This window comes from Eptesicus fuscus, chromosome 7, assembly GCF_027574615.1.
Source record: "Eptesicus fuscus isolate TK198812 chromosome 7, DD_ASM_mEF_20220401, whole genome shotgun sequence".
NCBI lineage: Eukaryota > Metazoa > Chordata > Mammalia > Chiroptera > Vespertilionidae > Eptesicus > Eptesicus fuscus.
In genome coordinates this window covers 30672168-30697409 of record NC_072479.1, presented here as the reverse complement: position 1 = coordinate 30697409, position 25242 = coordinate 30672168, and the positions used below count along the sequence as shown (strand labels likewise).

Genomic DNA, 25242 nt, shown 5'->3' with positions numbered 1-25242 from the left:
TTATAATTCCACGTATGTAAAGTAGACACTAATATTCTCATTTTACAGATGAAGATACTGAGGCTCCAAGAGAGTCGGCATTTCCCATAGTTGGTAAAGCTGGGATGTAAACTTAGTGTACTCTGAGCAAGTATAATGCTGACTTCTTGTGTCCTTTTGGCTTTCTCCTGTCTTTATAAGTGGGTGACTGACTAGAAGCTGTGCTTCTCCAATTTATGAATGGAGAAAGGATATATCGAGAGTAACAGATTATCAGCTGTGTATAAATCCTAAATAGCAAGATTCTCCCAATATTTTTAAATTATTTCTTTATGATAGATTTTAGAAAATAGATTTATAGACATAGGAGAGAGAGCTCCAAGTTTTTACTCTCAAAGGGATATTAAGCTTTTAGGAATACCATCATGGTGTAGAGTCTGACGGAGGACACACAGCTGAGATAAATGTGCACTTACCTTTTTTTCCAGGCCTACAGGCCCAAGTCATCACCTCTCCCTAAGGTAGGAAGAAAAGCAAAACTACACTGCCCAAATTGGCTTCCATTATTGCCATAATATCTAATGAGCAGAGTAAATGTATGACAAGGAATTATCTTTCCATTTCTATACTCAAATAATACACTTAACGCCAGTGGTCTTGATCCAGCATCAAGAAGGGTTCAGGAACCTGGAGAAGGTGCTGTGCGTAAATTAATCAAGAGTCCAGAGATGAAACATAATTTTGAAAGGCATCATGGGGAGTCAGAGAAGACTTAGCTAAAGGAACTAAGTTCTCCTCGTCTCAGGACCCCTTGCTTTTTATTAACACAAATTGTCCTAAGGCAAGGTAGATATACACATCAAAGGGTAGGGTTTCGTATACACAGTCCATTGTCAGAATGGGCAATTGCCTTCATCTGTTCAGGTGTTTGGCCAACAGGAGGCAATAACATGTAGATTGAGATGCCCTGAGCTGTCTGGCAGCAAGCAATCATCCTTTTCAGGTTTGGGGAAATGCCTTTAGCCATTCCCAACAGGTGATAACATATGTGATTCAGCCCTTGTTGAATTTCCAAGTTCCATCAACCTTTTAATGAAACTCTTGCAATTATGACATGCTGGAATTGGCTTCTGGCATACACTGTTATAGAATTAATTATATTAAAATATAAAATTTAAATATACTAATTTCTGAATACATGTCACTGCAAGTGACATAAAATTGAAATTTCTTCAGTGAGAAAGAAATAAAATCAGATCCTTTTGTCAAAGAAGATTGGGAGTGTGTGTGGGGTTTGTGGGGGTTGGGGAAGCTGTTGGAAATATATATAACTCCAAGGCCCTCTAGGTCATATACTTTCTTCTTTAACACCTCCAAAACTACCAAAGACCTCTTGAAAAGTCATTGGGTGTTCCAGTTTCAAATTGTACTTCACTGCCAACTTTTGGTCAAGAGGGGCTTATTTCAACCAGGTTGAAAAGGGTTGTAAGGTTTTTAAAGCAAAGAGTGGCAGATGCGATTGAAGGTGGGTATCATTTAACCCAGTGCCTCTCCTGCATTAATGTGTATGCGAATCACCTAGGGATCTTGTTAAGATGCACATTCTGAGATAGTCTGTTTGGGTGGTACCTGAGGCTTTACCCTTCTAAGAAGTTCTAGGAGATGCTTATGATGTTGGTTCTTGGACCACCCCTGCATATAAGTTCTATCTTGGCTTTCCTCTTTTCACTCCTCCTAACTTCTTTTTCCCATCATTACATATTGAATATTAGTAGTAATTTACTATATATGAATATTATATTTGACATTGCCAATACATATTTTCTCCCTTTTATTTTTCAGTATATTTTGTTATATAATCTTTCTAATATAGCAGCCTTGAAATATTGGAGGCCATGAAAGAATGGGCTCAAATGTTATGAGGCATCAAGAAATATCTAACTCAGAGGAATCTTTTGTCAATTTTACCATCAGCAAAGTTTTTTCCTCTGTACCATGGTAATTGCTACATTTCTGCTTTACCTCTCCATCTGTTATGTTTAGAACTGAGACAGATACCTACATGTTATAAAGCCATTTTTGATGTCTTGACAAAGAAGAGTTTTCATTTAAGAAGGGTTGGTGGTCATAAACAACATATTCTGAGTTTCATTACAAAGATCTTTCCTGCTCCTCTGTTTGTATATACGTGTAACTCTGGTTTTGCTATTTTAAGATTTCTCATACATTTTTATGTCCTTGTTCATTTCAGTTCTATTTCTAGTTCTACTGTACAAGTTATCAACTAGAATTAAAATTTAGTGCTTCTCTGGGTAACTTAAAGCTAAATGTCAGGTTAGCAGTTGGCAAGAACCCAGGAAACCTCAGCTACTGTTTCATTCTACTTTTATGACATAGGAACAAACTGCTGTCTAGTAAAAAAAATGCTCATAAGTTACCCTTGAAAATAATCACAAAGACTTAATAAAATATTGCCTTTTGTATGAGTCATACAGTGGTTATTATATATACATTAAATAATTTTTAATTCAAATTTAATAATTCACAACTATTAATAACTGTAGTTTAAAAGAGTCTTCTCAGTGCTACTAGAGTTTTTATTTTTTATATTTCAAGGAAGTAATTTTAAATTTAGCAAGCTTTAATTTTATAATTCTCATGGAATACATAAAAATGTAGGTAATTGTAAGTGATTCTTTTAATCAGATTTTCCTAAAACATTTCACAGGGTATATTAAGTTGCTGTTTCATAATATAACTAATTCCAAAATTTTTTTTATACATCTCTACTTGTAAGAAATTGGACCATAAACCTATGTTCTATAAAAATAATTTTCTATTATGAAATAACACCAGAGAGGGAAGTTAGATATATGAATTATATTTCTATATTTTTAACAGATGTAAGTTTTATAGTTCCATGTGCAAAAATGGAATTCTATAATAATCAAAAATAGTATTTGTTTGTGACTTTTGTTACTATATGTTTTCACTCTGAGGCTACTTTTTCACTGATGGCAGAAAAACTGAATCGAAAGACTTTTAAAATATAATCAGCTCAATCCAATGAATTGGGGGGAGGAATTCAAGGTTCATCATTTACTTCATAGCCCAATTTACAAAAACCATCTAGGGCTTTTTTACCTCTCATGGCCCTAAAAGACCACATATAGTGTGAAAAAGGTGATTGCTTTATATATGTGACTAGTAGCCCATTTGCAGGAAAAATCCTGCAAGCCGCCGCTGCGGCCGATTGCGCTGCCGCTGCTGCCACTGCTGTTGCGGCCACCGTGCCTGCACCCACGCACCGCTGTCACCCACCTCGCTCCGCCCCGTTCTGCCCCACCCCGCCCCGCCTGGGCTTTCCCTCTGGCAGCCATCTTGCTTTCTGTTTTTCCTCCGTCTTCCTTCTAAGTTGTCTTCAGTCTTCACTCCTCCCTCCCTCAGCGTATGCAAATTAACCGCCATCTTTGTTGGGTAATTTGCATACTCATCCTGATTGACTGGTGGGCGTGGCTTGGGCATAGCGAAGGTGCGGTCAATTTGCATATTGTTATTTTATTAGGTAGGCTTTGGCAAGTGTTGGAAATAAAAAAGAAGCCTCCATTTGAGATTGTTGTTGTTGGCATAATGATTAAATCCTTATTCTGTACATATGGGACATAACGTTGACTCTTAGGGTGGCACGTTAGATAGGGATAGTCACTCATCTGGACCCAGTGTAGCTTCTTAGTACAAGTGATTTTTCTTACAATCTCATCATTTACTTTTGAAGTGCATTATGGCTAAAGCATAAGGTTGTCTACATCTGGCATAGGAGATCTCTTGGCAAAGCTAACTGCTCTCCGCTTTCCCCTTTCCCCACCTTCTGAGTCTTCTACTTGGACATATGGGAAATTTATGGTTTCCCTCTATATTTAAATGAGACACCCCCCCCCCCCCGAAAAAAAAAAAAAAAAGGAAAGGAGGTCTCAGCCCTGTTGAGTCCCCAAGAAAGTGAGCACTCAGCATTGTTCTTGTGTTTCCTCCTTCCCTATTTCTTTGTCTTTACCCTGAGTTCTTACCCTTCCCTGTTTTGGGGCGAAGGTGAGGACCACGGGGCAAAACAGAATAGTACATTTCTCTCTGTTCTTAAAACTATACTCTGCTCAATTTGGTCTGGTGAGGTTCACTTCTCTCAATTGGAGAGATGGAGTTAGGCAAGAAGTAAAACCTGAGATTGCAAATGTTCTCCATATTCTTCCATTTCCTTTTTAAAAAATATGTTTTTATTGATTTCTTTTAGAGAGAGAGGAAGGGAGAGGGGGGAGAGAAAAACATCGATGAGAGAGAGAAACATTGATCAATTGCCTCCCGATTGGGAATCAAATCAGTAACCTTTTGGTGCACGGGACGATGCTCAACCAACTGAACCATACCAGCCAGGGCTCTTCTCCCCTTTTTAAATCTCATCTCTTACATTTAAGTTATGACTTTTTAACATAATAATAAAAAAGCACGTTTTCTTCCTTTCTTAGTATTTGATGTAGGAATGGTTGTGGTCATCTGCCATGACCATTATATTGGACAACATATTATTGTGCTACATCTTGGTGTGTATAAAGATACCAGCATGTTTTTGTGGTTCAGACAGTTAGTGTGGAGGCCTTGACTCCCATCTAGCTCAACCACCTACCCCTGTATAATCTTAGGGCAGTGATGGGCAACCTTTTGAGCTTGGTGTGTCAAACTTCGCCAAAAAACTGAGCATAACTCGGGTAGTGTGTCACTTTGAGGAAAAAACTAACTCCAAGACTCTAGTCGCAAATGTTTCATCCTCAGGAGCAGCAAATGTTTCATCCTCGGCATGCGGCCGCGTATCATCAGAAATGGCTACGCGTGTCAGTGCTGACACGCGTGTCATAGGTTCGCCCATCACTGCCTTAGGGAAATCATCATCTTCTCTAAGCCTCGTTTTAATAATCTGTAATAGAAATGACACATAAGTAGCAACTTTAGAAATGTTCTGTTCCAGGAAAGAAATAGTAAAGAAAGAAATGCTATTGGTATTCAGGAAAAGTATATTTTATCACCTTTCATTAAATACTTTGATCCCAGTAGTCCTGAAATTACTCTCTAAAAATCCAGTGGGTGAGGTTCTCTGTAATTAGGAGTCCTTAGGATCCTCTAAGCAACTGGCAGAATATTTCTAATTCCCTCAGTTTTCAAATGTTGATTAATGATTCTGTCATCTTTGCAATTCAGTTTTAAGCACTTCTAGGATACTTGTTGCCGAGGGGAGTATGAAATACAGCATACACTATAAAGTAGACCTTAGGCAGTTTCTCATGAGTTCTCTTGTCCAGAGAATGAAACGGATATAAATGTAAATTTATAGAACTGGCATACTCTTTTTCCTCTGGTTTGCCATGTTTTGTCATAAATGCCTGCTGACTAGTAGTCAATGAAGACCATTTGATATTAGAAGTCCTAGAGTAAAAATTAATTTTCAGTTATATGACAAATCTAATAAATTCTACTTTTTTCCTATTTCATTGGCATATCATCAATTTTACTTCCAGCTTAAGAAACTAAGCCTTCTAAATGAAGTCTTCTAAACTAATGTCCTTTGGGAATTAAATCACTGAAGACAATAAAGACTTTAAAAACTCATAAGAATATTTTGGGGGAGGGGAACTTTTTTTTTTACTTATGTTGATTATTGTTTTAAAGGCATTTCATCTAATGAGTTTCTCAGTTTCTTTTTTGATCCTTATCTACCTCATGAATTTGATTGTTCATAAATGAATATAATTGGTAGCTATGCCTTCTATGTTAAACATATATGGGTTGATTTTTCTTCAAAGTAAATTACTTCTTTGTAGTATTAAGTTACTCTAATTTCCTACCTCCGTGCCTTTTATTTTCCCCTGGAGAAAACCCTTCCAGGGCATGACCTAATGAATTCTGGTTCAAATTTCCAAATGAATCCGCACCAAAGTGATTCTGTAAGTTGGTGGAGGGAACCTTCATTAAATACCCTAGTGAGGGAAATTTTAGTCTTTCATACTAGAATAAAGTACTTTTCTTGACATATTGAAATTGAACTTCAATGTTTATGAGACTAGTAAATTGCAGCAGCACGTTGTAACATGTCATGAGTCCAGTAGAGCCTTAGGTCAAGGGTTTTTACTTTCTCTATAACCCCATTAAAAACAGCAGTGTTTCTAATTATTTTTCCTTTAAAAATTAGAAAAGTATGTCTTTCTCTCCAGAGACATGTTATCTTCAGTTATTTCTATAATTTATATGGTTGCATGGGGTATGTCTTTATAGTTTTTATTTGGCTTGACCAAAGTGCAAATTCAATTTTATAGGTATGACTAGTTAGCCTTCTCTTTTAAAACCTGAATGTGGTTTTGTAATTGAGAAAGTTAATTTTTGCTTCTCCTCTTTATTCCTGACTCTGCCATCTTCGTATCTCAAGGGCTTCTTAACATCACAATTTCAAGAGAACACTACCGCATTTAACTGTAGGACCAGAATCCATTTATACTACTCTGTTCACATTGTAGTTGGAATTGATTATATGAAGTTGACTTGATATTTTTCTATAGCACTTCTTTTGCATCCCTCAAATATGGTCACCAGATTACAACACAGCCTGCAAGAGCTTCTGGCTCTTACGATCTATCATCTCTGAAGGTTTTCTGAAGTAACATGACAAGATCAAAAACATACTGTTTTGATGGCTAATTGGCTGGGCTTCCTCAGGATGCCAGCATTTTATTTATTCTGCTACCCACATGGCTGAATGTGGGGGTTTGCTATGAATTGTAAGAATAGACAATGCATAAACATGTATAAAATTCAGTGTGTGTCTTATTTGAAGTCAACTGTGCCACTCATGGTATTTGTTAGTAACAAAGAGAAACTAACTCTAGCAACCTGAAGGCTGTGGGAACTACTGAATCCAACATGGGCTGAAAAACATAGTATGAGGAAGCAAGGTAGCCCCAGAGATCAAGATTCAGGATATCCAAAAGCAATTCTTTACTGAAAGAGTCTAGCAAGGACATCGCCCCATCGCTTCCACTATTGTCAGTGAACTCTAGCCATCCCTTCATCTTTCTGTCACTCACTCAGAAATGAAAGCCTTCCAAACAAGAACATCCAGTTAGCTGAGGCTGTGTCATATGCCCAGCCTGGTGGCCTAAGACCACAGAGAGAGAGAAGCTGGCATACTTTTTTTTCCTGTAGGCTACATACAGTGGAAGATTTTCCTCCTAAATTGGAAAGAAAGTGGCTTTCTATATAGATACAGCATTTTAAAAATAACTTGCAAATATTCACTATTTTTATAAAACAAGCAACTCATGATTAACTTTGACAATTTATTTTTAAAAATTAAGATTTTTCTGGGACATCATGTTGAAGCTAGAGAATCCCACCTCTGTAACATATTATTTGGGTTAACTTGGGAAACAAAAATAACATTTCTAATTCCTAATATACAAATTTAAAATAATGATATTGACTGAATAAGATGGTGCTGAGATACTATTTATAATTTCTTAAAGACAATTACAAATACATTTCATGCATTTATTTTTTTGTTGTTAATCCTCACCTGAGACAGTGAAAGGGAAGGGGAGAGACAGAGAAAGAGAGAGAAACATCAGTGTGAGAGAGACACATTGATTGGTTGGTTGCCTCTTGCACTCACCCTGACCAGTGCCAGGGATTGAGCTTGCAATCGAGGTACATGCCCTTGACTGGAATTGAACCCAAGACCCTTCAGTCCATGGGCCAACATTCTATCCACTGAGCCAAACCAGCGAGGGCCATGCATTCATTTTTTAATGGTATTTTTCTACTTAGGCAACTTATTTGATTGGTATGATTGCAATTTTTTAAAAATTAATATTACTTTGCTGCATGATGATTCTGTTCACTTATCTGCAATTTTAAAATAAATTATATAGTTTGATTTTTTTTTTTTTCTTTAACAGACAGGCCAGCCTCAATGAAGCAGCCGAGAAGTATTATGATCTGGCAGCCAGGCTGAGGCCCAATGTAAGTACTTTCCTGATGAGAAGCATTACTTATAGGGACAGACTCACAACATGAGATAGTTGTAGATTAGATGCCTCTTGATACTGGGTTTTCTCTCTCTGACCCTTTATTCTGAATATCAACAAAATGGCTAATTCAACAATAAAATGTGCCAATCTCAACCTTCTTTCTTTTCCCAGAGGTACAGATTTTTATTTTCTATCCTGCATAAAGCATTATAAATTTTTATCATCAAAATACAGGTGTTAGCATTTCTAAATAATTTGTGTTTGGAAGACTTTTAAAATTAGTTTCCTTGAAAGTTTGTTTGCTTTGGTGTTAAATATCTAAGAACTTCGGAACCTCATAAGTATTTTTTTATTCTTACATATAGTCAAATAGGTGTGTGCCTTTTTAATATTCCACGAATCCTAATAACTGTGCTTTTCAATGTTATCAAGTATGTTTTTATTTGAATTTTTCCCTGGGTAGTCACACTTCCATACAGTACGATGGATATAAATTAGGTCATTACTATTGAAATAGAGGAACCATTTATGAGGAAATAAGAATGGGTTTTGTATCGGTCTTCTAAGCACTTTTTATTAACAGCACATCACTGAATTCCATTACATTACTTTTATTCTCATACACACTCCGCTCTGCTCTCTGCATCACTATTTGACACTAAGACCCCTATCCTGCTCTCTGGATCTACACCATCTATCGAGAAATGTAATTTTGTAATGAAAGTGCATGTGTGATGTGACTACAAATGGAATCCGTCTCATTTCTGTACAGTAATTCATCTATTGGGCAAACAAACATCTATAGAATGCCCGCTTTGTGATAGGATATGAAGATTTTGCACCCTAAAAGACCACACGATGTAGCAGAGAAGACTGAACATAATCAGCTAATCGCAATACAGTGTGGTGATTCCTATAGAGAGGTACCTACAGTCCTGTGGGAGCACAAGAAGAAGATTAATGCTTCTTGAAAGCAACCCACACAGGAAGTAGGTTTTTTTCAGGAGATTCAACCACATGTAAACTTAGCCCTGAATCAGAAAGTCCTTTGTTTCATTAATCATGAGGTACTTTTAAGAATTGGTGAGCTGTTTGTAACAGAAGAGAATAATTTAATAGCTGTAATGGTAGGAGCGATAACAGCTAAAATTTATTGAACACTTATCATGTGTCAGACATTGTGCTAAGTCCTTCCTATGAATTCCCTCATTCATTTCTCACAACAACCCACAGGTAGTTCCTTTATCCCCATTCTGCTGAAGCTCAGGAGACATTCATCCTCTGTCACATCTAAGAAGTAGAATTATATTGAAAACCTAGGCTACTGTGTACATAAGAGAAAGCTTGATGGAAAAATGCACTTAGAGAGGAAATGCAGGCCACAAGTCTAGGAAACCAAAAATAAGAATGGTCTTCTCATATTTACTGAATAACTATTAAGTGCCAAGCGCTATTCCAGGCACTGGATACACAGCACTGAACAAAATTGTCAAGAATCCCTGCCTGCCCTGGCCGGTTTGGCTCAGTGGATAGAGCAACGGCCTGGGGACTCAAGGGTCCCAGGTTCGATTCCAGTCAAGGGCATGTAACTTGGTTGCGGGCACATACCCAGTAGGGAGTGTGCAGGAGGCAGCTGATCGATGTTTCTCTCTCATCGATGTTTCTAACTCTCTATCCCTCTCCCTTCCTCTCTGTAAAAAATTAATAAAAATATATTTAAAAAAAAAAAAGAATCCCTGCCTGTTGTGAGCTTATAATCTAGGCCGAGGTGATGGGGCAGAAGCAGATGAGTATGGCATTGTCAGACAGTGATCGCTTTGGAGAAAAGTGGAGCAGGAAAAGGGAGTTAGGAGGTGCTGGGGGAGGTATGCTAAATGCACAGCTTTGTAAATGCCTGAGTTGGGCATCTTTGTGTGGCATTTCTCAGAAAAGGGTTACATTTGAGGACTTAAACTTATTATATCAGGTTTTTCTTGCTTTTTTCTTTATTTTCTTTACATTGCCTAATATATTGCTCTTAATGTACATAATAAATGATGATGTTAAGTTTAACCTTTACTCATTGAGTATGTCACTTGAGTGTCACTTTTATTTTTGTTAAGTGGTTGATCAAAAGATCTTCTTCAGCGTATTATAGTGGATCAGTGAGAAAGAGCTAGCTGAGCTATTTGACCTGACCTAAAAAATTAAAGACGCTGAGGAACCCCAGATTTAAGCCTGATTTATGAGATTATTTATTTTAAATGACTAGCCAAATCATAAAATCAATATTTAATCTCCAACTCAGAGCCATTTTTTTTTCTGAAATTCCCAAAAGTTTCTTCATAAATGTGGTACAGACTGCTCTTGAAAAATGCTTTTATTCAAATGATACTTCCCTTATCTGGTAATGATAAATTATTTTATGGACTTGGAGAGAATACAAAGTTCATACTTAACAGTAAGTAAATGGTGTTACAGTCAATGGATCTACAGATGTGATCTTTCCATATCTGTTTTAAGAATTGTGTTTTGGTTTTCTGTATGCAATCTAGGGAAGTGAGATGTCACCAAGGCAAGACTGATAAAATACAGTACATTTTCCCCCTGAAATGAAGAGATCTATTTAAACAATAGCCATGTAATGATTTATTAGCAGTTAGCATCTGATCTAAATTAAGGTATCCATCTAACATTTCTCTTGCTTATAGCTGTTTATTCACTTTGTCATAAAAGCATTGTCATTTCTGTGCTTTAACTTAATAAATTTTAGTTGCCTGCTTATATAACATAACAGATTTTAATTCCCATTCCATATTTAAGTAGTTTATCTCCTCTATTTTTGTTGTCTACATGATAATCTACTCTTACTCTTATTTTTCATAAAGCATTTCTTTCCACTGTTTAAAAGACCAACTACAACAATCATTAGTTGAATGTGGGGTCTCTGTGGATGTTTTATCAATGTTCATGTCAGATCATGACTATACAAAGTAAAATACGTGGCTGCAATCCTTGTACACATCACTTATCTTATTAAAAAGATTGTTGGTTATCTCTGTATGTTATTTCTCTCTTAATAACATACCTATTTCATTTCTTCAAGATGTCCCATAATAAATTTATTTAATTTTTCTATTCTACAAAAGCCATATTTTTCTATAAAATTTACTTAGAAGAATCCCATTGATTAAAACCTGAAATAATAAAAGAAATCTAAATTAGCAGGAACATATAATTTTAAGTTTCAGATTCTAATATTGTCTCTTCAACAGGGATACTCAATACATTGCCACTGAAGTACACAATCAGAGAAATATATTTATTATAAAAATTGCACTATTAAAAATTTGATTGTGGAGGTGCTGTAAAATTAAACCTCATATTATATTTAAATATATCTCTATAATGGGGAAACTCTTTACCAAAATAGCCATTTTGAGGTTTTTATTTTTTTATTTTTAGTGTTGTTTTCTTTAAGAAAATTGATCTTTTGGTGGAAGTTACTTTGAAAACACAACACTGTTCCTCTGTCTTCTCTCCCACTTATGCACATCAAAAAATGCTGACTCCTGAGGACTAGAGGGAACATTTAAATGAAATGGCTTTGTTCTTCCTGTGGGACTCAAGCCAAATTCTGCATTAACGTATGGATTTCTAAATATAAGGAATGGAGAATTTGCATAGCAGAAAGTCACCCACTTTAGTAAACTCTAGAGTTAGAAAGGAGTAATTCCTAATGACCAGGTTTATATAGCTTCTATTCTTCTGAATTCATGTGACTTATTTTTTAAATCAAGTTCCAGCTTGTGCAAGACTCTATACCAAATGCAGTAGGATTTAAAAGTTATGAAAAAAATTAACCCTGACCTTGAGAAATATACTATGTAATGTGGGGAGAGAGTGGAAGAGAAAACACATGGGCAGTAAATAATACTATATAGTAAGTGCTTTCTGTGGGATATAAACTAGGTACTAGAGAAATGCCCAAGAAAGAGATATTACTTTCAGCTTGACTGATGCTAGAAGGCATAGGCCATAGGTGAGAAGCTTAGAGAATCTTAAAATGACAGGCTCTTCATAGGTGAAGATTTTAGCAAAAGAAGGAAAAAAGAGAGTCTGGAAGGCTGAGGCATATACATGAACAAGGAGATTGAGCTCAGGAAGGATGAACTATGCCCAAGAAATAATAAGCAGATATGGTTTATATTGCCAACGCTGAGAGGCAGAGAGGAAGGGGAAGGGAAGACAGAACTGGAAATTATGGTAAAACAAAATAAAAGTCATAAATACCATACTAAGAATAGGAGTTTGTATTCCAGAATTGTGTTAAACAGAATGGCAGAATGAAAGTGATCATTTAAGATAGCCATTTATATGATGTAATGAATACAGGGTGGGGCAAAAGTAGGTTTACAATTGTGAGTACATGAAACAGAGTTTATTCTTGTATTACTAGAGGCCTGGTGCACAACATTTGTGCACTGGGGTGGGGTTCCTCAACCCAGCCTGCCCTTCTCTCAGTCTGGGACCCCTGGGGGAGCGGGCCTCAGCTGGCAGGTGGACATCCCCCAAGGGATCCTTAGTGCTGCCACGGAGGCAGGGGAGGCTCCTGCCACCACCACTGTGCTTGCCAGCCTGTGAGCCAGGCTTCTGGCTGAGCAGCGCACCCCCTGTGAGAGCATACTAACTACCAGGGGGCAGTTCCTGCATTGAGCGTCTGCCACCTGGTGGTCAGTGCACGTCATAGCGACTGATCGTTCTGCCGTTCGGTCAATTTGCATATTAGGGTTTATTATATAGGATTATTTATTAATTTTTGCATTATTTTTCATATGAACAACTGGCAACCTACTTTTGCCCCACCCTGTATATGGTGCATATGGGAAAGTAGAGTTGAGAAATGCAGTCTTGGGAAAACCAAATAAAAGGTTGTTGTAATGGTATAGACAGAAGGTATAAAAGATCCTAAAATTTGGAAACACAGTGGAATGGAAAAGATTATGCAGGGGAAATAAGCAGATTATTTGATAGGATGTGAGTAAGAAAATTAGTTGGCCCAATGCCTTGTTCTAAAATTTTGAATTTAGATAACTTGGGGGAAAAAATACCCTAAATGGAAATAGGGCAGGTGGGGGGGGGTGTTCATTTCAAGAAGGAATTGTTATGTTTTCACCAGGCAGATTCTGAGTGAGAGGTAGGATGTTCTAATTTTCTGTGGGTATGCCTTTCAAGTGAGCAGTTTGGGGAAAGGCCACAGTTAGGGATAATGCTGTGGGAAGTCATTTATAGAAAGGAGATAGTACCAAAGAGGTGGATAAGGTCATGGAGGCTCTGAGCCAATGTACAGAAGGAGAGAAGAAAGTTCATTTCAAACCCTTGGGAAATCTCTACATTTGAATGTAATGTAGGAAGACAGGAGACGATGGCAAGGCATAGAAATAAGGTTGGTGAGCAATTTCCACTGCTGCTAAAGGTGATTGAGAAAGTTTGTTGACTTCAGAGAATAAGACAATGTTAACTAACTTTAAAAGTTCAGTTTTATGCAAGTGATATGGTCAGAGTTATAAGGCCTTAAGGAAATGGGGAATTGGGAGCAGAGAGTATAACCTTTTTTCTCTAAATAAGTTTGGAGGTAAATGAAAGACAGGGAGAAAAGAAATATTAAGTATGTATATATTAAATATTAAAGATAGTTATTAAGGTGTGTGTGTGTCTACATATGAGACTAAAAATGTGTGCAAATAGAGGGGAAGGCAAAAAAAAAAAACAAAACTGAAGCTTTTAAAGAATCATTTCCTCCCCAGGGATTAAAGAAGAAAAAGTAGACTATGAAAATACTGAAGGAAAAAACAAAATTTGGAAATGGGGAGACGTAAGCTTAGGTTGTAAATTTACTTCTATCATCATTATTTGGTTATTGGCTGATTCTGTGGCAATAGGGCAAAATTGACAACATCAAAAACCTGTGGACAGCTAGATGTGCTGAGGTTCAGTGCACATAATATTTGATATAGGCCTGTAGTATCTATGTGTGATAAATAAATGCTGGTAGAAATACATTTTTGTGAGATATGGATGGCAATAAGTCAGTAGCCATTGTGTCATAATTCTAAGTGAAGTTCTGAAATCACTGATGGGTTACTTCTGGTTTTGATTCAGCTCCCCAACTTTTGTTAGATGTGTTCACCCTTCATATTTGTAATATGTATAATATTTTATAAATGTTCTTCCATGTGCATCCATTGTATATGAATTAAAGAGGAATGTGTTCCGATGATTAGACTATCCAGCAGAAAATTACATAAGGGCATTATATCTTATGTATATAAGGCACTTAGAACATAAATTATTTCAGAGCATTATTATAAAATCAAAGCCAATGTTATCCATTTGGGTTCATTAACAACGATTATATGTCAAAGGGTTGGCATGATAAATATGGGATTCGAAGAAATGAGCTTGCTATAAGAGAGTACAGCAGCGTTATGAGATAGTTCACATATTCTACAATATATTACTTTCAATTTGGACTACTCTTTTTATGGAAATATATGGTGGTGGCATTATGGCTGAGCAGTAGAAATAACCACTAAGACTGGAATCTGGGGGGAAAGGATAAAAATTAATTATTTGGGCTGTTGTGATGGATGAGAGAAAATATTGTAAGTTATAGTTGTTCCTGTTGGAAAAGATATTTCTCAACCCTAATTAGAACAAGAGACCATGAAAATAAAGTTAAGCAGGACAGATTGAGATTTGACCTTAAAAGGGATTGGGGGTGGGGGAATTACTGAGATTTTATTTTGTTGGGAAAAAATGACAGGGTTACTAATAATTTGTCTGGGAAACAGTTAAACCACATTTCTATTGTAAATAAAGGAAGAACCATATGGCCTCTTCCAAAACTTTCCACAAGTTTCTGTGATGTGGGAAAATGACATACCATGTGTCATTTGACTTTCAGACATTAATAATATATGGATCCCAGAATCACCAGATTGATTTTATGAGTAAACTGTTTTAAAATTTGCACATATATTTCCCACCATCACTAGTTATTTCAGTTTTAAATACATCTATATATTTTACCATTAGAAAACAAAGTGAGGTAAGCTGAGAAACCCACAATAAATAATAGGTTTCAATCAAGAGAGAAATTGCCATTCATTTGCCCCACGTTTTACCTGATTTTATTAAAAAGGCCCAAAGATATCATTGAAACACGACTGTTGTTCATTCACAGGTACTCAAATAAAGTCAACAAACCCTTGCTCTATTTCAGTTCATAAATAGGCTTCATCACACTGATATTATTTATATTTTTGCACACATCAGCAGAAATCAAGTACCTAATTCTTCTCATCTAGTTTCAGCAAGACAGATGCTCACTTCCCTGAGAGTTTCAGTTATGTCAGGATCCATTTTAGTCTCATCACACCCATCTCTGTCTTCAGTTTCCTTTCTACTGTAGGCCTTTCCCCCAGAATTATTTAGATGTTGCTGCTCTTTTCTTCTAACAAGTTCCAAAGCCAAATTTTTGGTGCATTCACTTCTCTCTGCTTACATTTTAGTTGCTTTGTATTGTATTTCTATTTTGAAAATGTTGGATAAACAAGAAAAAATGTATTTCTAAAGTGGTTACCGTTCTTCTTCTGTTTATCATCTTGTGTAAGTCTTCATGCTTAGAAGACAAAGATGGTTAGTACAGACCACTTCTTCACTGTTGGTTGGGCTGTTTGTTGCCTAGACTGGGATCAGATAGTTGGGCTGAATTCAGCTGAATTTACAGTTTCTCTATCCTTGGGGTATTGATATTCATCATGATCCACAAGCAATCGTTTTTAAACATTATTTTTTCAAAATCTGTGTATGAATGGTATGTGTTTTAGATTCATCACCAAAAAAGAATGGGGAGATGCGAGGCCTGGGCAGGAACTCAAGTGGCTCTTGGGGATAAAGAAAATCAGCTTGAGTACTTTCGGTTGTGAACCATCAAAACCTATGGGAAATTCCACTTAATTATGTTCTCTGATTCCAAGCGTATTTATTTTTACTCACATTTCTTTGTGGGGGTATCCTTTGCAGGATTTATTGCTATAATTGTTTGAATTGTGGGACCACACACTAAAATTACATTTAGTTCTTGTTCCTCTAGAGAAAGTGGATTCCTGGTCACTTTGAAAACCCAGCCAATCTAAGCACACTGGCTACCTGGAAGTATCAGCAAGGGTGGACTGGGGCTGACACCATCGGAAGGATGACCCATCCCCCACTCCCAGTCACCACCTTCTTCAAAATACCCTTTGGTTCTTTGCCCAGCTGGCCTGCCCCATTTCTGTTATACTTTTACACGTTCATGTTGCTGATCCTCAGTTGGCCTATGGGGCTGTGTTTTTCTAAATACACACTGCAACATTAACAAAAAGTTATGTTTGTGTGTAAATCTTTATTCCCTCCATCTTCTAATGTGCCTGTAAAAATCTACTTTTTTCCCCCTTACCTTTCCTCTATTCCTAACTCTCATTATCTGTCCAAACCCTCATTTATAATAACAGATAAAATTATATTGTACTTTACCCTAAAGACTAGTAAAAGTTAGACAGATCCTGGGAAATTAATAAATTGGTAGATTAATTTCTCTTGAAAGTTCCATGCCCTTCTTAATGAAAAAAAAAAATCTGAAACTTTTTTAAATGGTAAGAAAGATTTGATTTAGGACTATTTTGATAGGCGTCAAGAATACCGCAAGAGGGGAGATTGAGTTCCACCTAAAATACAGAGCAGACAGCTGGGATTTATAGCCAGTTAGCAACGGGGATGGGGAATTTGATCAGATATCAAGAGGTGGGGGTGTGGGGTGTTCTCACTAAATTGACTTAGCAGAGTTTTTGCTGCAGCTGGGTTAGGCAGGCCTCAGACAAGGCCCAAGGATGAGGCCTCATCAAAAAGATAGTTGTCTCCCCTGGTGAAGGAGAGTTTTTTCATCCTTGATGACACTATTCTCCCAGACTGAGTTGTTATAATGCTACACTTCTTATCACTAGATCATGTCATAATCAAGAGCTTCTCTTTATTACTTGAAAAGAATTAGATTAAATATATTGCTGTAGCATTGTTTTTGCTAATGAGGTCTAGAAGAGAGCTGAAAAAAGTGACAGCTTTAAGAGGGAAAGAAATGTGTGTGCTACAAAATTGTTCAGTCATTGTCTTATAATCAAGTGTATTTCTTTAGATATCAAGTGCCAGCACATGCCTACAGTGGTATAGTTTTATGTGATCCTGGACCTGCAAGTGTGGTTCCATCAAAACTTAAACTAGCTGCCAAGCCAGTGTGGCTCAGTGGTTGAGTGTTGACCCATGAACCAGGAGGTCAAGGTTTGATTCCTTGTCAGGGCACATGTCCAGGTTTCGGGCTCAATCCCTAGTAAGGGGCATGCAGGAGGCAGCCGGTCAATGTTTCTCTCTCATTATTAATGTTTCTATCTTTCTCTCCTTCTCCCTTCCTCTCTGAAACCAATAAAAATGTATTAAAAAAAATTAAAACTAGAGTATTCGATTTAAGAATAGGACACTTATGTTTGGCTAACCCTTATTATTCCTATGTTGTTTTCATCTATTTCTTAAAATGATCTCTACTGAAATAACTCCCAGAAATGCAGCTTTACAGGATATGTACATTGCCCTTTTGAAGAGTAAATGGCAAGTTAAAGAGGGCAGATGTGGTGCCATTAGAGATTTTGTGACTAGAGTTTTAAGTGGTCACTTAATGACAATATAGAGCTCATTTGAAAAGTAAGTTGCTCAGCTTAGGAATGTTGAATTTTAAAGAGAAAAACAATTTGAAAAGATTTGTTAGAACAACTTACCAAATTACAAATAAACTACTTGCAACAATTCATAACAACAACAAAAAAAGATCCTTAAAGCACACGTAGAAATAATCAGCTGTGTTTTTTGATAGTGTGATATGTCAGATTTCAACAAGTTCTAGAATGGACAGATGTAGAACATGACTGCTACTGCTATCAATCACATTTTTTTCTTATTTTTCAATCTGAGTTACTCTATCCTTATCTACTTAATAATATAGTAGGTAGCTGGATCTTCCCCATGAGATCTATGCTTGTACTACAATTTATCTCTTTATTTCAATTGCAATTTTCACTGGTTATTTATATATGAATCCTAATAAAGCCCACTAAAACAAATCAATAAAAATCCTCAACATATATTAATTTAGTTTTCCTGTGAGACAAATTATTTTTCTTAAATATATAGTGCATTTTCCATTACAATTCCAGAAACCAATGGTGGTTTTGCCTTTTTCTTAACAGTGTTCAACTGTCTTTTCCCAAATGGTTATACTATTCATTAAATTTTCATAATCATAAGTTTTATCTGTTCCAACTGCTTATTGTAACCACAATCATGCTATCAAACTCTCAGCAAATCAGACCCGCAATAATAAATAAATCCATAATATGGATTGATATATCTTTATCCATGATGAGATAATAATTAAAATGATACCAGAAATGAAGAAAAACTATTTGAAAAATTCTCCATTTGAAGATGATGAAAGACTAAAGGATTTTTAAAATGCATTTCTACTTACTCTACTTAAAAACAAACCCGAAATACATGGACATCTATGTTTACTTATGAATTTTCTTATGGGTAAAGATACTTTTATTTAGAATTTATAATTTATCACTTATATTTAGTTAAGTTTCTCTACTTTAATATCTCCTTTTTGATACCATTTTTTAAGGCTAGCATTGAGAGCAATACAATCCTCAGATCTCGAGGATGGAATGAATTATTTTCTACCCAAGGGGGATTATATACTTTAATTAGTCTTGGAAATCTTTACTGGAGGCATGCACATATGCTTAGTTTTTCCTTCATTGAGAAATATGACATTATCGCTTTATTTTCTAGTATACTGATTGACAGTAACTCCCAAACATTTCCTACTTGTAGGAAACTTTTATGGGAAACAGATGATGGCTTATATCCTAAGTAATATAGTACCATAACATTCTTCAAACCCATTATTTACTTTTGAATTTGTATAAACTGTGTCCCCATGTTTGGAAGTTAGGAACCTTTATCATACACATTTAATGTTTTAAAAAACAGAGCATTCACCTAAACAGGAATAGTAATATTGAGAAAGTTAAAAGTTGATAACTATTTTAAGTCCACATTTTCACGTGCTTGTCTATTATAAGTTATTTCTTAAAGACATCTGTCTTTAAAACTTGTCCTATATAATAAAGAGGTAATATGCAAATTGACTGCACACCCTCACAAGATGGCTGCCTACGACCAGGTTGGCAGGGGGGTTAGTGAGGGATGACCAAACAACTGAACAGCAGGCTGCGTGGGGTGACCAGGCCAGCAGGGGTGGGGGGCAGTAAGGGGCAACCAGGCCAGTGGGGAGGGAGCAGTTAGGGGCGACCAGGCTGGGGGTGGGGGGTGAAGTTGGGGGTGACCAGGCTGGCAGGAGAGGCAGTTGGGGTGATTAGGCTGACAGGGGGGGCAGTGAGGGGTGACTAAGCCAGTGAGGGGGCAAGTAAGGGTGACTAGGCCAGCAGAGGGGCAGTTAGGGGCAGCCAGGCCGGCAGAGGGGGGCAGTTGGGGGTGACCAGGCCAGGAGGGGGTCAGTTAGGGGTGACCAGGATGGCAGGGGGGGCAGTAAGGGGTGACCAGGCTGGCAGGGGGGGCAGTTAGGGGCAACCAGGCAGGCAGGCAGGTGAGCAATTAGGAGCCAGCAGCCCAGGATTGTGAGAGGGATAACTGGCAGTCAGACATCCCCGAGAGGTCCCAGATTGGAGAGGGTGCAGGCTGGGCTGAGGGGACCCCCTCCCATGCACAAATTTCATGCACCAGGCCTCTAGTAGAAGAATAAACATGATAATGTTGGGCATAGTCCTTTTTAAAAAAAGTTGGAAATATCAGCCCAACAACATCTACATTAGTTAAACATTAAAATTCTGCCCCCATTTTTACATATGGGAAACTGAGGCAGAATAACTTGTTTAGTATCTGGAAGCTAGTGGTGCAGTCAAAATACAAATTCAGGCAGTCTGGTCTTAGAACCTGTGCTTTTAATTCCCTGCTTCTTGTATAAGATTAGAATAAGAATTCTTGTATAAGAATTTTTGTGATCATTACAAAAATTCAGTAATGATCACAAATGAACCTGAGGCACTGAAATCAAGGGACAGTTCTTGTTTAAAATGTGGTGACCCACCCAGCTGGTGTGGTTCAGTGGTTGAGCATCAACCAGGAACCAAGAGGTCATGGGTTCAATTCCCAGTCTCGGCACATGCCTGGGTTGTGGGCTCAGTCCCCAAAAGGTGTGTGCAGGAGGCAGCCAATCAATGATTCTCATCATTGATGTTCCTATCTTTCCCTCTCCGTTCCTCTCTCTCTAAAAAATATCATTAAAAACATATTAAAAATCTGGTAACTCATAATGTTTGTATATTAATCATTTTGTGGAGAAGTGACAAATCCTTGAGATTAAGTTGCAGACCCTTGAATGGACTCCTGTATCTACTCCACCCCACGTGGTCTACAGATCCCAGATTGAGAAACACTGGAGAAGTGTAATGGCCCACTTTAAAGCCAGAGAAGGAGAATAACAAATATATGTCAATTTCTAAAATAGGCACCGGGGATACAATGAGAAGCAAGGTTTTTGTGATCCCTGCCTGGTCAGAAATGTAGCAGACGCAGGCTTAGCATTTAATTGTTTCTTCATTTTATTTTTTATTTCTTATTTTTGTTAATCCTCACCTAAGAATTTCTTTCTTTTTTTCAGAGAAAGTGGAAGGGAGGGAGGAAGAGGGGGGAGGAAGAGGGAGGAGAGAGGGAGAGAGAGAGAGAGAGAGAGAAACATTGATGTGAGAGAGAGACATCAATTGGTTGCCTCTGGCAATCCAGGTACATGCCCTTGATCTGAACTCAAACTGGAGACCCTTTGGTGCATGGGTCAATATTCTAACCACTGAGCACACCGGCCAGGGCTCTTCATTTTTTTTTTTTATGAGTGCTTTATCTAGGTTATGAGTCTTGAAAGTTTGCATCTTCCACAGTTTATACAACAGTGCCTAAAAATGTATGCACTCAATCACCTTGCTGTGTCTTCAAAGACTGTTTAGAGACTTCAAGAAACATAGCAAAAAAGTTAATTATTTTTATATTGCTTAAAATGTATTGATTACTTTGCCCAGGACTGACTCAGGCAAACACAGTAAATATGTTTCTCGTTTTCTCATTAAAATAGTATTTCCTTTTCTTTGATAAGCCCTTAGAAAAACTGAAGCAAGCAAAATTTAATGAGAGCTACAGTAGAATGATCTGGGTGCATTATGTCAGATTTTATTTTATTTCTACTATATATGTTTATTATGAGCTGGAGATATATTTGGGAGAAGCTCATTGTTGTGATTTCGTGTCCCATACAAAATGTTTAAATACACTGGAATCTAAAATTCCTCTACATATAAACAAAGCAATATACATTCTGCTTTAAAATTTCTTTTGAAAGAAAAAGTAACTTAGATATATGATAAATTGATTGTACATTTTTCACTGATTAAGATGTTTTATTAATAGAGTATTACTGCAAAAAGGTTTTACTGGATAATTAACAATTGATCTTTTAGTCCTTAATTTATCTGATCTTAATACTTCTCTCATATAGCTACAGTGAAGTTTCTGGATATGGTAATAGGACATATAGCATGAAGATATAACACTCAATGGTTTTTAAAATTCAGTTTGAATTTTCAACTCTGTTTTAATGGAAATTTATTACCGCCTCAAATATGTGCGTCCTGTGGCACTTAAAATGTGCTAGAACATGCCAGAGTCTGGAAATAACCATAGCTGTGCCAGATAGGTGTTGGCAACAGCCTCCAAACAAGTCGGAATCCTTACTGAAGGCAGGAGTAGTGGCAAATGTTATGATACACGCTCTCACTGGAGTCTGACAATCAAAGGGCAAGTCATTATTGCAAGTTTTGAAAGACTATTTTGAGCTAAATGTTTTGATAAAGTAACAGTGCATAATGCTACCGTAAATGAACCTTAATATAGTATAGACAGCACCTTCAAATGTACATCATGTGTTTATTTTAATACATTTTAGTTGTAGCTATAGCTTAGCCTTTAATGCTATAACTCAAAAGTAGAAATATTAATCAACAATATATATCATGTGTATGTTAATGCCATTAGCATTCATTAAATGTTTAGGCATAAGTTGTATTATGCTCATGATATAGCAGCAGTAAAAAAGGTATCTACTTCCAGCAAGAAACTTTGGGTTTTGTCTTCCTGAATGTATAGATGTGTCTAGCATGTAAGATTTGTCTATTTTCTAGATGTGCTATAAATAGCACATCTAGAGTAGCCTATATAGTGAACTCCCAGTGGAGCTATATCATAGTCCCATTCCCAGGTAGGCAATATCACTTAGAATAGGTTCTGGAATCCAATGGCATGGGGACTGAATCAAGCCCTGTGGCTCTGGGATCTTGGGCATTTTACTGAATATTTTTAGGTTTAATTTGCTCTCTCTGTAAATAGAGGTAATAATAACTATCTCAGAGGGTTTGATATGGGAAATAAGCAATACATATAAAGTACTCAGAATGCTGCCTGGTGCATAGGAAGTGCTAAATTATTTACATTACAGGAATTTTGTCTGCATGTTCTTAGCACAGAGAAAATAATTTTAAATAAGTAAGTGAATTTTTTTTTGCCAAGCCACATAGACTATAAGCAGATTGGTGTTGCCTGTCTCAGGCGCCAGCATGCTCCTCCCTCAGGGCATTTATGCTCTTGCTTTCCTCCCACTGCCATGCCTTTCCTCCTGATAGCAGCATGGCTTGTGCAGGCACTGTCTTCAAAAACTGCTCAAAGCCCTAACTGCTTTGGCCCAGTGGATATAACATCGGCCTGTGGACTCAAGGGTCCCAGGTTCGATTCTGGTCAAGGGCATGTACCTTGGTTGCGGGCACATCCCCAGTAGGGGGTGTGCAGGAGGCAGCTGATCGATGTTTCTCTCTCATCGATGTTTCAAACTCTCTATCCCTCTCCCTTCCTCTCTGTAAAATATCAATAAAATATATTTTTAAAAAATGCTCAGAGGTTCCCGGCACCCTCAAAGAGTCCCAACTCTATCCTGCAGTCCTTTTTTTCCGCCCTAGTGCTTATCACCATCTACAGTCTCTATATTTTCTTATGTATTTGTATTCTCTCTCTCCAGTCTCTGCAGTGATGGGCAACCTTTTGAGCTTGGTGTATCAAACTTCGCCAAAAAACTGAGCATAACTCAGGTAGTGTGTCACTTGGAGGAAAAAACATTATTTCGCAAATGTTTCATCCTCGGCATGCGGCCGCCTCAGGGGACGCGTGTCATCAGAAATGGCTACGCGTGTCAGTGCTGACACGCGTGTCATAGGTTCGCCATCACTGCTCTAGGGCATGAGCCCTGTGTCGGCAGGGCCTTTGTTCTCTGTACTCTGCTCCCCCAGCACATAGAGTGGTGCCTGGAATTCAGTAGGTGCTCAGTCAGCAGTGAAGGGATTCAGTGAACCTTCTGTCCTCTCAGCCTCTGCTGGCTTCCTCCCCTTTGATAGTGTGGACTTCCTGCAGCACTGAGTGTGGTTCTAGTGCTTTAAACATATATGTACATCCTCCTCGCCAATAAAACTTGGCCTTGAAATACAAGCAAACTACAACATGTGCTGCTCAGCACACAACACTGTGATCTTTTATAATGCTGGAAATAAAACGAAAACGCAGTAAGACTGACTGCCAAGCACACATTGAGAGGCTGATCTATAGTGTACTTCAAGAGCAATGTGAGTGATTTTTAAAGAGATTTTCAAGAATGATGTTGATTTTTAACTCTCGCTGAAGGCAGAAACTTGAAATTTTCTCTCTGTACGCCTGCATGCAGCCCCTGGGTCTTTTGGTTCTCTCAGTCTTTCTACTTGAGTATCAGGAGACAGTGATCACAGTGAACTGAGTGCTTTATCAAATTTTAAATTCATACCCCATGAAATTCCGAATCGCTCAGATAGTTGGGTCTCTTGTTAAGTGTTTATACATTCAGATTCTGAAACTCAGCCCATGGTAGAAATGACAACAAATCTAGTAGAATAAAAATATATATTAACCTTTGGGACAACTGATATAGAGCTCTGTGTTCCAAGTAAAATACATTTTTTTATTATCTAGAAAAGCAGAATAATCCTTAAACTTCTTTGCTTGGCCCAATGGTATGCATACTTTACCGGCCTCAGATTACTCTGAAAAAAATGCAAACTAAATAATAAGGTAGAAGCTGATTTTATTAATCCACTCAGACTTTACTGAAAATTTGCCAATGGGTTTCCAAAAAATTACCCCTAAAGGGCAAATCTTCTTCTCAACAGGTAATTTTCCGTATATTAAGGTTTCTTTAAAAAAAAAAATGACAGAAATAATACAATGCTGAAAATAAGGGTATGTGAAAAAAACCTAGGATGTGAATAATGAGCCAAAAAGTTTTCCTCCCCATTAGTCAATGTTATGAAAGAAGGAAAAAATAGATCTTATCATTTACTTTCCTGTACTATTGTCTGTGGATGACCTATTTTGATATTCAGAGTCACAATAGGAGGAAAGCACCGGTGAGAGAGGAAATGACAAGAACAACTGGTGATGCACCTGTCGTGAGAGGGAAAGTGTGCCAAAGACTAATATGACAAGCCACAGCCCATGAATCAGTGGTTTTGTGTCAACCATAAGAACTAGAGAAAGGTCATAGTCTATGAAAGAGAGACAGTCTGCACTTAAAGGAACCTGACTGTGGTTAAGAAATAATTTTAAAAATGAAAAGAACAAATTGGCTAAACTAGTCTGCATGCTTTCCAGGAAGAGAATCTTCTTCCAAACTCTGCCTTCAGTGTGATGGATAATGAGTCTTTTGTGGAAGGAAGCAAGGGCCAGAGTGTGGACTGCATGGGGATTTTGTTGTGATATTTTGTTTTTAATGGAGCTATTGAACCAACACTCCATCATTGGAGAAGAGAACTCAGTTTTACTACCTGCAATTTACACTTGCTATTAGTTCTTCTATGAGTTCCTGTGGTTGAAGAATCCTAAAATGGGGGGGAGGGGGATCAGGAAATGTGGTTATAAACATACACAT

General features: G+C 37.3%; 1 protein-coding gene across 2 annotated transcripts in view; it reads left to right on the top strand.

The window, feature by feature from the left end:
• TMTC2 (transmembrane O-mannosyltransferase targeting cadherins 2) overlaps positions 1-25242 on the top strand; it is a 415782-nt gene that overhangs the window by 358777 nt on the left and 31763 nt on the right. For both annotated transcript variants that reach the window (XM_008143796.3, XM_054718817.1), the window contains one exon: positions 7971-8034. In XM_008143796.3, coding sequence (XP_008142018.1) covers positions 7971-8034 — 64 coding nt within the window. The remainder of the gene's footprint in view (positions 1-7970; positions 8035-25242) is intronic.